This window comes from Dermacentor silvarum, chromosome 5 (genome assembly GCF_013339745.2).
Source record: "Dermacentor silvarum isolate Dsil-2018 chromosome 5, BIME_Dsil_1.4, whole genome shotgun sequence".
Lineage (NCBI taxonomy): Eukaryota > Metazoa > Arthropoda > Arachnida > Ixodida > Ixodidae > Dermacentor > Dermacentor silvarum.
The window spans coordinates 95,110,724-95,124,065 of record NC_051158.1 but is presented as its reverse complement, the minus strand read 5'-3'; the positions used below and the strand labels follow the sequence as shown (position 1 = coordinate 95,124,065).

General features: G+C 42.1%; 1 protein-coding gene across 1 annotated transcript; it reads right to left on the bottom strand.

Annotated features, from left to right (window-relative positions):
• Positions 1-278: 278 nt before the first annotated feature.
• On the bottom strand, positions 279-11,502 carry LOC119454244 (uncharacterized). The gene is made up of 5 exons (XM_049668002.1): positions 11,351-11,502; positions 8,266-8,993; positions 2,520-2,593; positions 1,736-1,974; positions 279-333 (listed from the first exon to the last, which is right to left on the bottom strand). Exons 2-5 carry the CDS (start codon positions 8,393-8,395, stop codon positions 279-281), a joined length of 498 nt encoding a protein of 165 aa, XP_049523959.1. The 5' UTR covers positions 8,396-8,993; positions 11,351-11,502.
• Positions 11,503-13,342: the final 1,840 nt, after the last annotated feature.

Here is a 13,342-nt window from a genome sequence, read left to right as displayed (position 1 = left end):
ATGACCATTACTGTCCCAGCGAAATGAAACACTCGTGATAAATACAGCAAGCATTTATACTATCACATCCCAATGCCGGCAACTGCCCACCAAATCTTTCAATTCAAAAGAAAAACTATCACAACGCATTCAAAATGCAGTGAAACTAAAGTACAGTGAAAACAAACAAATGACACAATATACAAAATCTAACTCTTAAGTATTGCAACAAGCAAATGAGGCAGTTAGCACTAGAGATGATCATTAGACCCATTGATAGCATACTGACCTTCAAACAGCTAGTTGCCCAAGACATGGGGGCACAGTGCAATGAATGGATAGTTAGGAAGAAAACTGCAACAACCAAGAGCAACATGTTCTATCAACTTTCAAACTTTCTAAAGAAGGCGCTCACTCAGATGAGGAAAGTGGTGATTGCTAATACACACGACTGAAAATATATATGTGAAAACAGCCATTAACTGATACTACTCCCCCTGGTGCACAAAGAAAACGAATGCAGCCCTTTTTCCACAGAAGAGGAACACGTTGCACAACTGTACTGCAGTATTCATGGGTATAAGCCAGATTTCAATTTCGTTGCCGAAATATTGTAGTGCTTCTTAGATAGTCTAAAAGGTAATTGTGCGTGTTGCCCTTGTCTGTTTCTAGGCATGCGGTTGTGATGGATGTCATATGCTTGTCTCACAGATTGAACATAGTGCTATCTAAGTGCGACTACAAGGATGTATATTTGTAGCTGCCCTCAATCCCCTTCATGTTGCCAGTCAGCATCTATGGTGTCTCTTTCTTTGTATTGTTCATCTAGCACTGTTTACACACAGCAGGCATGTTTGAATACCAAACAACCTTACTCTCCACAGTTACTCTAAAGTGAATGCGTTATGACAAAGTGTAATGTGAGAAGTCCATGATAAAGAAAAAAAAAGAAAGAAAAATGGATAATTCAACTCCCCCCTGAATTACCCATTCTGGGCCATTAAGTTTTGTATATTACAGTTGCGGTGATTAACACAGAGCCACGTTGGCCTAACCCTAGTGGCAAAGTAAATCCTTCAAATTATCAGTTGGTACAGAACTATTGAGCATGCCGCTGGTGCTTTTGCCCCCACTGAGAATACTAGTGGCATACTAAAACACGTTTTGTTGCTAAAGGTCCATTACAGTGACACTAAAGAGAAACAGTAAATCATTTTAGACTGATAAAACAACCTTTCAGAACTTTATATTCATGAACATGAATGAACATGAATGAAGATTTAACTTTCATTTTTCAAATTTTACACAGCACCAGCACGTCAGTGTGGAGTCATACACTTCAACTAAATTTATTCTTTGACTCTTAAAACAGAATTGATCAATACTGGCCAATAGAACATTAACTAGACTCGAACAGACACCCTCAAATTCCATATCACAGCGAGCTGGTGCAGGAATTATAAGGTGGTGGTGGCGACACCAGTTTTCGTTTTTGCTTGTCTGGCTTATCAAGCCGATTCTCACAGTAAGAGTTGTTTTTTCGATGTTGTAGAAGAATTATTTAAAAAAGCTCGAATAAATTTTCTCTTTCGTGTCCCTCTAAAGCAAGCACTGTGCTACCATGGCTTGGGCAACCTGCCGGCCACAGAAGCCACGGCTGCTTTTGTTAGGCAAAATAATTTTTACAGAAACTTTTCCGAAGAAATGTACCTGAAAATCTTTTTGCCTAGCAAAAGTTCTTGTAAAATTGACTAACTCCAATGCTTTCACCCGTGGCTTTGTGTAGCTCAAATCCAGAAAACAGTGCTCAATAAATGTCAAAATCCTGTGGGCCTTTTTTGGGTAGACCACATGGAAGACCCAGAACGAAGCGAAAAGGCAGGCCAGGCCTGCCAGCAGTGACGATGTCACAAACAATCGCTGCGCATCGATGTGTAGCGCGAGGGAGCCATCAGATGCCCTCTGGAGGCATGGAGTTAGTGGGACCGCAGCTGTCTGTGGAACAAAACAAAAATAAAAACAATATGTATTACACAAACCTAAGGTGACTCCACAACAAGCCCCTAATTTGATGGTCACGAAAAAGCAAAGCCTTGGTTTTCTATTCATTCATAAAGTGTGTGTTATATTTCGACTTTCCTAAAAGGGGGTATATTAAGATATGGAAATAACTTTATCTTAATGGAAGTCACAGCCTATGTGCGCAAAGCACACTATTCAGAAATGCAATAATGAAGACCTAAACAAAAGCTAAGTAATACACTGGGACTGCACAAAACATGTTCATTAAATTTTCGCTAAGCATTAGGAGTAGTTTTAAGCAACAGATGTCAGATGAAATCCGTGCATTTAGGTTCTCTTGAGCAAAAGGGTCAGCAGCTCCCATATAGCGAGGGAAGAGCAGACCCGCAGTGCCCCCAGAAAGTTGTGATAGGCAGAAACAGGCCCCACATGCAGTCCCAAAAATAGATTAACACAACTGTGCTTCAGTCCCCCAGCTATTGTATATGTTAATATCTCCTCTGTCTTGAAGCACTTACCTCTGTCAAGATAGCATCAAGTGATTCATTGCAGCGGCCTGCAATGAAGTTGAGGACGCCAAGCACACCATCCTCTGCAAACAGTGAGGGAATGCACTTCAGTACTATTTTACTACCAAGACTGACTTATGAACTATACATACATTTTATGTAAAGAAAGAAATTAGAGCTATGCATGGATCAAGGTAATGTTACTTCATGCATAGGGCTATAAGGGACTGGGCACACATCTTGCCGTTTCTGTAGCGCTGGTGTGTGCTGGGCGTGTTGGTATGCAAACTTCAATAATATTTTTGCGCAAGCACACAAGCACAAAATGTAGATGCAAGCACCTCGTCTACGTCTCCATTTTATCTCGGTCTGCTTATGCCAGGATGTTATCCATGTTGTAGTTTGTGCAATAAACTTTTAACGTAACAGTTGTTTGCAATGCTGTTACATTATTGCAAAGCTGTTTCATATTCATCCGGTAGTCAATATGCCTGGCCATCTCAAGTACACTTTAGACAGCACACTACAAAGAACCGTGTATCATTGCGCGCAAAACGACATGGACACAAGAGGGAACACGTATAACACACACGAAGCACAAACTATCAACAGATTTATTGCGAGAAGACATGACCTTTTTATACCTTGCCACAGGCAGCACAGCGCATGACACCAAGGGCGGAACCACACCGACACAAAAAATCAACACGCGCGTGACGTGCTATTCAAATACGCTATTTCCTTAGCTGATAGGGTGATAGAGGCCATGCTAATACATTTATCTTTTAAAGTTGTGATGCAGTGGGCCTCAATAATGAGTCGTGTCATCTCATTGTTCGACTTTTCAATGATCATGCACTCTTTGAAGATTGGTCTACAGCCGCATTCATCACAATGAAGTGCCAGCCACCCTCCCGTCTTGTTATTTACGTTGTTAGCATGCTCGCGGAGCCGGTCGTTGATGCAACGGCCCGTTTGTCCGACATAAAAACGCTTACATGATAAAGGTATCTTATATACTACGCCGACACTGCATTTCACCCATTCGTTTTGGTGATTCTTGCCACATGCTTTCTTTTCTTTCTTGTTCGGGTTAGTAATTTTGCAAATTTTTCCAAGCTTATTCGGCGCGGAAAACACGACTCGAACGTTAGCTTTTTGGCCGATCTTCTTGATGTTGTGCGACACTTTATGGATGTATGGGATTACAGTGAACTTTCTTTTTTCTTTCTCCATCTCTTGGGAGGTGGGGACCACAGTGGAGCCAGATGCCCTGATATTCTTAAGTTGCTTCTCCGCTACGGACACTAACAGGTGCCTCGGGTAACCTGCTTCTAAAAGGCGTGAAGTTTGCTGGCCCAAACTTCGGCTCGTCATGTGTGGGCAAGACTTTTCCAGGGCGTTTTTTAGGCAGAGATTGGCGATTGCCCTTTTTATTAGTTTTGAATGGGCTGATTTGAACGGGAGGAGGGGTTTGTTTGCTCGTGGTTCATAGCTCCAGCACACGTGGTTTTCTTTAAAAGCGAACCTGACATCAAGAAAACGAATGTTGTCTTCAGTTGGAAGTTCATGGGTGATTTGCAATGGATACAGGCATTTCTCTGCGATACCAAGAACTTTTGCGGATTCTCGGCTAAAATCTGTCGGGTCACACCCTAAAAGAAATAAAAAATCGTCTACGAATCGGAACCCTTTAACCACCTTAGTGGGTCGAAGTTCAGTGACTAACGACTTGTCAAGCTGTGATAAAAATAAATTGCTTAGGACTGGTGCTATGCAAGAACCTATGCAGATGCCTTTTGTCTGTAGGTAGTATCTGTCCTCCCATTTGATGAAGGTGGATTTGAGATAAAACTGGAGAAGTTCCAGAAATTGTTCATTTGAAATACCGGACTCATTCTGAAAAGCAACCCCTCCAAATGCGTCAATAGCGTGGTCCACGCATCTTAACAAACCTTTATGTGGTAAACTGTAGTATAGGTCGGTGATGTCAACAGAAAAACCTTTAAGATTTTTCGCTGGGTGTGAGTTAATGAACCGTAACACCTCGTTGGAGTTCTTAATGAGCAACGGGTCGTCAACTGGTAAAAGTTCCAGTTTTTTCTGCAAGAACCTGGCCATTGCCTTCTGCCATGTGTCGTGCTCAGACACAATGACCCTAAGAGGGGCGTCTACTTTGTGGGTTTTAACTGTGAAGAAAACTTCAAGATGGATCTTGCAACTCCTATCTATGCTTTTCTTTAGCTGTGCAAGGTTAAGCCGCGAACATATTTTCTTAGCTTCGCTTTTTTGTTTCTGCATGGAAATTCCTTCGTGACTCTTAAAGACTTTTCGATGGCTTGTCTGGCCTTTTCACTGAAGGTGCCGGAGGTTAAAACTGCGAATCCCCCTTCTTTATCGGCCTGCAGCACACATAATTCATTATCTACTAAGTACCGCACCACGCGTTTTACAGGAAGCGAAGGGGCTGTCTGCTTACATTGGTTTAGAATGTCCACACCTTGGGAAATGCAGTTCCGGGCTTCGTCATCGGGAGCAAAATGGGAAACCTGCCGGACGTAGGAAAGCAGATCCGGTGGTGTTGTTTTGTCTTGTACGGCGAATTTTGGTCCGAGGCCTAGCACTCGACGCACGTCATTCGGCAGATGCACTTTTTCAGGAAGATGGACAGGGCAACTTGGTGTAGGTCGTTCCTTTCGAACATGGTTCCGGAGCTGTCTCAGTTGCAGCTGCCACAAAAATTCCGTGGTACGGTCTGCGATGAGCTGAAATTCCCTCAGGATGCTGTTTGCCCTGGGTATAGGCGCTGTCTGGTGTATTTGTACAGACAGGTATTGTCTGTAGAGCCGGGCTTGCCGCAGCGTCATAAGGAACCGCATACTACCAGAAGATGTCGTAGCTCTTTTCGGAAGATTCTCCCCGTCGGCAGGACACGGTGGCAGAGTGTGCAAGATCCTTAGGTCCGAGACGCTGCGGCAAGCCCGGCTCTACAGACAATACCTGTCTGTACAAATACACCAGACAGCGCCTATACCCAGGGCAAACAGCATCCTGAGGGAATTTCAGCTCATCGCAGACCGTACCACGGAATTTTTGTGGCAGCTGCAACTGAGACAGCTCCGGAACCATGTTCGAAAGGAACGACCTACACCAAGTTGCCCTGTCCATCTTCCTGAAAAAGTGTATCTGCCGAATGACGTGCGTCGAGTGCTAGGCCTCGGACCAAAATTCGCCGTACAAGACAAAACAACACCACCGGATCTGCTTTCCTACGTCCGGCAGGTTTCCCATTTTGCTCCCGATGACGAAGCCCGGAACTGCATTTCCCAAGGTGTGGACATTCTAAACCAATGTAAGCAGACAGCCCCTTCGCTTCCTGTAAAACGCGTGGTGCGGTACTTAGTAGATAATGAATTATGTGTGCTGCAGGCCGATAAAGAAGGGGGATTCGCAGTTTTAACCTCCGGCACCTTCAGTGAAAAGGCCAGACAAGCCATCGAAAAGTCTTTTAAGAGTCACGAAGAAATTTCCATGCAGAAACAAAAAAGCGAAGCTAAGAAAATATGTTCGCGGCTTAACCTTGCACAGCTAAAGAAAAGCATAGATAGGAGTTGCAAGATCCATCTTGAAGTTTTCTTCACAGTTAAAACCCACAAAGTAGACGCCCCTCTTAGGGTCATTGTGTCTGAGCACGACACATGGCAGAAGGCAATGGCCAGGTTCTTGCAGAAAAAACTGGAACTTTTACCAGTTGACGACCCGTTGCTCATTAAGAACTCCAACGAGGTGTTACGGTTCATTAACTCACACCCAGTGAAAAATCTTAAAGGTTTTTCTGTTGACATCACCGACCTATACTACAGTTTACCACATAAAGGTTTGTTAAGATGCGTGGACCAGGCTATTGACGCATTTGGAGGGGTTGCTTTTCAGAATGAGTCCGGTATTTCAAATGAACAATTTCTGGAACTTCTCCAGTTTTATCTCAAATCCACCTTCATCAAATGGGAGGACAGATACTACCTACAGACAAAAGGCATCTGCATAGGTTCTTGCATAGCACCAGTCCTAAGCAATTTATTTTTATCACAGCTTGACAAGTCGTTAGTCACTGAACTTCGACCCACTAAGGTGGTTAAAGGGTTCCGATTCGTAGACGATTTTTTATTTCTTTTAGAGTGTGACCCGACAGATTTTAGCCGAGAATCCGCAAAAGTTCTTGGTATCGCAGAGAGATGCCTGTATCCATTGCAAATCACCCATGAACTTCCAACTGAAGACAACATTCGTTTTCTTGATGTCAGGTTCGCTTTTAAAGAAAACCACGTGTGCTGGAGCTATGAACCACGAGCAAACAAACCCCTCCTCCCGTTCAAATCAGCCCATTCAAAACTAATAAAAAGGGCAATCGCCAATCTCTGCCTAAAAAACGCCCTGGAAAAGTCTTGCCCACACATGACGAGCCGAAGTTTGGGCCAGCAAACTTCACGCCTTTTAGAAGCAGGTTACCCGAGGCACCTGTTAGTGTCCGTAGCGGAGAAGCAACTTAAGAATATCAGGGCATCTGGCTCCACTGTGGTCCCCACCTCCCAAGAGATGGAGAAAGAAAAAAGAAAGTTCACTGTAATCCCATACATCCATAAAGTGTCGCACAACATCAAGAAGATCGGCCAAAAAGCTAACGTTCGAGTCGTGTTTTCCGCGCCGAATAAGCTTGGAAAAATTTGCAAAATTACTAACCCGAACAAGAAAGAAAAGAAAGCATGTGGCAAGAATCACCAAAACGAATGGGTGAAATGCAGTGTCGGCGTAGTATATAAGATACCTTTATCATGTAAGCGTTTTATGTCGGACAAACGGGCCGTTGCATCAACGACCGGCTCCGCGAGCATGCTAACAACGTAAATAACAAGACGGGAGGGTGGCTGGCACTTCATTGTGATGAATGCGGCTGTAGACCAATCTTCAAAGAGTGCATGATCATTGAAAAGTCGAACATGAGATGACACGACTCATTATTGAGGCCCACTGCATCACAACTTTAAAAGATAAATGTATTAGCATGGCCTCTATCACCCCATCAGCTAAGGAAATAGCGTATTTGAATAGCACGTCACGCGCGTGTTGATTTTTGTGTCGGTGTGGTTCCGCCCTTGGTGTCATGCGCTGTGCTGCCTGTGGCAAGGTATAAAAAGGTCATGTCTTCTCGCAATAAATCTGTTGATAGTTTGTGCTTCGTGTGTGTTATACGTGTTCCCTCTTGTGTCCATGTCGTTTTGCGCACAATGATACACGGTCTTAATGGAAAACCAACAAGCCCAAGTGAAAACCCTACTACAAAGAAAACAACTCATTCTTAGTGTTCAGGAATCCAATCCGGATATTAGTAACCTTGTGCAGATTTCTAATTTTGAATTAGAAAATGCAGTGTGGTGCCAGAACTACATCTTTAGAAGACAGTTACCAATCAGAATCATCACATGAAGTTGCATTAAGCAGGCTCCTACAAACTCGGCATGCTCTCTCATAGTGGTTAATCCTCTACAGCTTGAAAAAAACCTGTTGTAGCCTGCATGTGAAATAGTAAAGAAGTTACTTGCTCTGGGTATTTTTAGCTTAAGTTAATAAAATAATTATGCAAAAGATTTAGTATATTGCAACTCATGTACATAGAAAAATGGTTGATCCCTGAAAGGAGTAGCAGTAGTTTTGTCAACACTGAAAATCTATAAAAAATAGCAACACATAAAATTACCAGAAGCCATGGCAGAGAATCTTACAACCTCGTCCTGCTCCCCGTGCTCCAGAATGATGCTGCACAGACGGCTGCAGCCGTGCTGAATGTTGTCCACTATTGTTCGTTTGAACAATATATTGAACTCCATCAGCAGCTGAAAACAGAGACCATCATGATTAGCATGACTGGCATGAAAATGTTGAATATAAGCATACCGAGTGTTCTGTTGCGAGGAAGGGATAGTGCAGAAGTGCCTCCGACAACGTGATTTGCCGAAGACACTCGTGTCGTTCCTTGGCCGTCGCGAGCAGACGTGGCCGCAAATCTTCTGCGTCAGCTGTTAAAAAATTGTCCTGCAGCCACTCATTATGTTTCTGTCGCGACTCCAGGGTCTCCCCGTAAACAATTAGGTCATTGTTGTCCTGCAATATGTAAAACCAGCACCTCAGTGACGAAACATTGATACTTAAAAGAAAAATATCAGTGAAACAACAAACAGCCAAAACATGTGCACCACTGACAACACTTTACCGGCATTTTTCAGAGTTGCATGCAAAACAAAACAAAAATAATAAACAAATACTAACAGAGAGGCGGCACAGCTTCTTGTTCGCCACCTCTACCACTGGCTCCCTGGGACTCTTGCGGTAGCTTTGGGCCCGAACGGCCTGCATTTCTGTAGACACGTTCACTGCCTTCTTCCTGTTGTTTTTGAACTTATTCTTCAAGGCTACTTTCCATGATTCCTATAGATTATTTGAACAAAGATGCATAAAAGACATAACTTTCGTTACTTTAGTGCATAAAACAGCACACATGAATTCCAGTTGGCTAAAGAAATATGTATGAATACCTAAAACAAAAGCCCGTTACCTGTTACCGCGCATCACAATTTTTTTAAAGGTACTCGTTCTATTTATACCATTTCATTCTGTTGGATCTTGGTTCTTTTACTTGTGTAAGTGTAAAGATTGCCATCTTTACGGACTCTCGCGCTGCCCTTAGCAGATTACAACGCAGGCAGATTGACTGTCCAGTTGTGCACAGCATTACTGACTCTGCCAACAAAATTGTCTCATATGACATCTCTCATTGCCCAATGGATACCTTCACACAGAGATCGCCAGAAATAACGAGGCTGTTCGGCTGGCTTTACTTGCGCCCATAACCGCAGTGCCTGTCCTGAAATGTTGTGCTAGATTGATGACGCTCATCTGCTGATTTGTCAAAACCTACTCAAGGAGCATCCAGACCAATGTTTCACAAATGTAATGTTTCCACCCCGTGATCAAGGCTTGCCTCGTCGCATTAGAGCACAACTACTCAAGCCAAGGGTTGGCTGTGTGAACGGGTGCAAACAATTATACTGACAAGGACATGTGGCCAGTCCATCGTGTACGTTGATATTGGAGTGTCCTGCTTCCATTGCGCAGCGCACGTCGCTTGTGAGAGACTGTCACCTTCTTGACCTGCAGTGTATGACACTCAACAAGTATTTGTTCCCCAGTGGTTGTGCGTTTCGACGCGATCAGGTGCATCACACTCTCGTTTTTCTAAAGGAATCTATCTTAGGTTCACGTTTGTAGCCTATTTCTGTTTTCAGGTGACATGAACCCAGACACTATTTTTTCATTTCGATATTATTTAGTGGCGTGACCTGCAGTGACCGGCCCTACTATGTGTGACCTGTATTGTGTGTGTTCTACCTAATTCTTTGAGATGCGTCATCTTTCTCTTTCTTTTCTCGTCCATCCCCTTCTTCCTATCTTCCAATTCTATGTTGCTGTCTCCTGCTTTCCGAAGAGTAGGCAGGTGTTGTGCCCCTTCCGGTGACAGTTGCCAGTCTGATTTACGCATCCCTTTCCTGTCTAGTGTATATACAGGGTGTTTCTGCAAACACTTTCAAAATTTTTTAAAGGTTGCCTGTGGCAGATAGCACAATTCTAGATCATGAGCTGGTCTATTCAAAGAGGCATACATTACTTGCACAAAAACCTGAAATGCATAATCGACTAATTAACTTAAATTAACTAATTACGTTTTTGAACTAATTACCTTGTGGCCCGTATTGCCATTAACAAATTTAGCCGCATTTCGTAAGGCGGATCCACTTGGAACGAATTCTCAGGATGATACCAGTTTCAAGATATTATTCCCCGAACGTTGCGGAGAAATGTATTGGCGTTCCAATTACTCTCCTCACAAAACGTCGTTGTATGCATTATAGCATGAAAGTAACTCGAATGCCAATGCATTTCTCTGCAAAGTTCGGGAATTAGCATCTTGAAAGGAGTGTCATGCAGAGAATTCGTTGTAAGTGATTTCATCTTGCAAGCTCCACGGCTAGAGTTTGTAAACTGCAATATGGGCCATAAGGTAATTAGTTGAAAACTTATTTAGTTAATTTTTAATTAGTCGATTAAGCATTACAATTTTTTGTGCAAGTAATATCCGCATCTTTAAATAGACCAGCTCATGAACTAGAATTGTGCTATATGCCACAGGCAACCTTTAAAATTTTTTGAAAGTGTTTGCTGAAACACCCGGTATGTTTTCAAAACAAATAATAATAATGTTACTGTGCATAAAAAAAATTTTAAGTACTAGTTATGTTTCTACCATTTCAATCTGTTGGATCTTCCTTCTCTTACTTGTGTAAGTGCACACAGGATACATAACACTGAGAACTCCATGAAGCTTTTACTGCTGTATGGTATCAGAACACCACCAGAGATTTGAACTTTGTAACATGAGTTTCCCGGATTTCGATATATTCTATTCATTTCCTGGATATAATCTCAGCTTGTTGCATATTACATAAAAAGACTCAGCTATTTCAGGTGCCTGAGTGAAGTTACACAATATTCAAGGTTCCTGAATTAGGCTTCCTAGTTTCATAAACACCGAATCATTAATGCCTATCGTTATCTCATCATTGCATTTTTAAAAACTGCACATCTTCCTTCTTGTTGCCCTTATAAAACCCTGCAATGAGCTCTGCCACACCACATCAATCCAGCTGTGAGAACCACTGCATAACGCCTCAATGAGGCACCTATGTACTAAAATGGGAAGGGAAAGATGGGAAAAGTTTTACACTCACCATGCCACTGCCTTTCTTCACATTGTCACGCAAGTGTGGATATTTTTGAATTAGTTGCTCCACAGCAGTGCAATAAAGCTCCTTAGAAGGATACCTATACACAAGAGATGTATCAATATGTATTATCAGTACAGCCAGAAAACATCTCAGGAAAGCACTAAAAGCTGTAAAGATTCTTCAGAAAACCAATTAATGCAATGATTATTTCTTATGTACATTATAAATGGTTGAAAGAAATGATAACTGATTATCAGCCCCTCACTCAACTTAGGCCAACCTGCAAACCACTCTATTTCCAAGCCAAAAAAAAAAGATTCATGTAGGACAAAAGGTTGTATTTTAAAGGAACTCACGAAATACACCACGCAACTTCAGTTTCCTACATCCATGAATGCAAGCATTTAAACATACACACATAGACAGGCAATGCAGTAAGCTGTTTATGAAACGCAGGATGCAGGTGCACTACACCTCTGTTAAGGGCATGCAACATATCCCCTTCAGTCACGGTCTACACATTTGTAGACACGACTTATTTTTGCCATATTTGTGCAGTTGTGGCAAGGAATAGATCACAAAAATTAAGCTTAAGATAAATTGAACGTTCTTCTTACCTCAAGTACCTCTGTTATACTTCTGAAGAAAATCTATCGCTACCAAAAATCGCTTTGGAAAAGGCACTACAATGTTTGATGGGAAGTGCAATAGGGGACGTTTCTGTAGCATGCAATTGCGAACTTTTTTTTTCTTTCTAGTAATGCGTGCAACCAATAATTGCGCAAGTAATTCATGCTAGTCATTCAATTATATTTATTAAGAAACACATTAATGAGTGCACTATAAATAAATACTTAATCACTGTAATTATGGCAACTCATAATAAAATGTAGTCATTCTACCACCTTGACTTGTTCTTAATGGTGTCTGCAGCACCTTGGCATGAAATCATGTAAATTTCATACATTTATCGACAGCTGATCATAATTCGTGACTAAAGGGGCTATCTGGCTTGTTCAATTACTACTCTTTGGCATTTACATTAAAACGTTTTAAGGTAGACTATTCTGCCTGCAAGTCACCTTGCAGAAGCAGAACTTGTGTGTGACATTGCATTGTGGTGTAAGAATACGGGGACAAATGTACGTGGAACCAAAAGATGCCACCCTCCAATTTATTTTATTCACAACAGTATAGCCACATTATTATGCAGCTGCCTGCAGTAGCATAACACATACCTATAAAAACTACGCCCACATAGCAGCACTTGGACAAGGCAATGCACACAATAGCCACCCAAATATACATCTAGCGACTAAATTTCTTCATTAGCAAGAGCCAAAGAAGCTAGGCTGGCATATTTGTAATGACTACGCCGGATGTCTTTCACGTTTTTTTAATGCGGTGAAAGGCATCAGTAATCATATCAGTGACACTTTATATGTTCCTTATTGTGTGGATTTTTTGTGTAGTTGTTTTGCTCTTTAGTAATGAACCAGCTAGCTTGAGAATAAGTGCTTCTGTTTATCTGGGCTCAGCACTTTTTTCTTGGTATTGGAATGTTACTGCAGGCAGTATACAGCGTGTTTCAGCGTACACTTAGAAACATCTTTAAAGGTTGCCTGTGGCAGATCGCACAATTCTAGTTTATGAGCTGGTCTACTCGAAGAGGCGGGCATGCAAAAAAAATAGAAATGCCTAATCGACTAAGTAACAAAAGTGCCCTTATTAAGTTTAACTAGTTACTGTATGGCCCATATTGCAATTTACAAATTCTAGCCGTGGCATTCGAAAGGCGGATTCACTTGGAACGAATTCTCAGGATGACACCAGTTTCAAGATATTGATTCCCGAAATTTGCGGAGAAATGCATTGGCATTCCAGGTACTTTTGTGCTTGAATACATAAAACAATGTTTGTTAAGAAAGTAGTTAATTAGTCGATTATGCCTTTCAATTTTTTGTGCAAGCAATGTCCGCCTCTGAGTAGACCAGC

What these genes read in the sequence shown, in the direction of transcription:
- LOC119454244 (XM_049668002.1), bottom strand. Translation starts at nt 8,395, where the DNA reads ATGGAGTTCAATATATTGTTCAAACGAACAATAGTGGACAACATTCAG. An exon ending in TTGATGCTATCTTGACAGAG is followed by an intron (nt 1,975 to 2,519) that starts GTAAGTGCTTCA and finishes TTTGTTCCACAG; the next exon opens with ACAGCTGCGGTCCCACTAAC. An exon ending in CCACGGGTGAAAGCATTGGA is followed by an intron (nt 334 to 1,735) that starts GTTAGTCAATTT and finishes TGGTTGTTGCAG; the next exon opens with TTTTCTTCCTAACTATCCAT.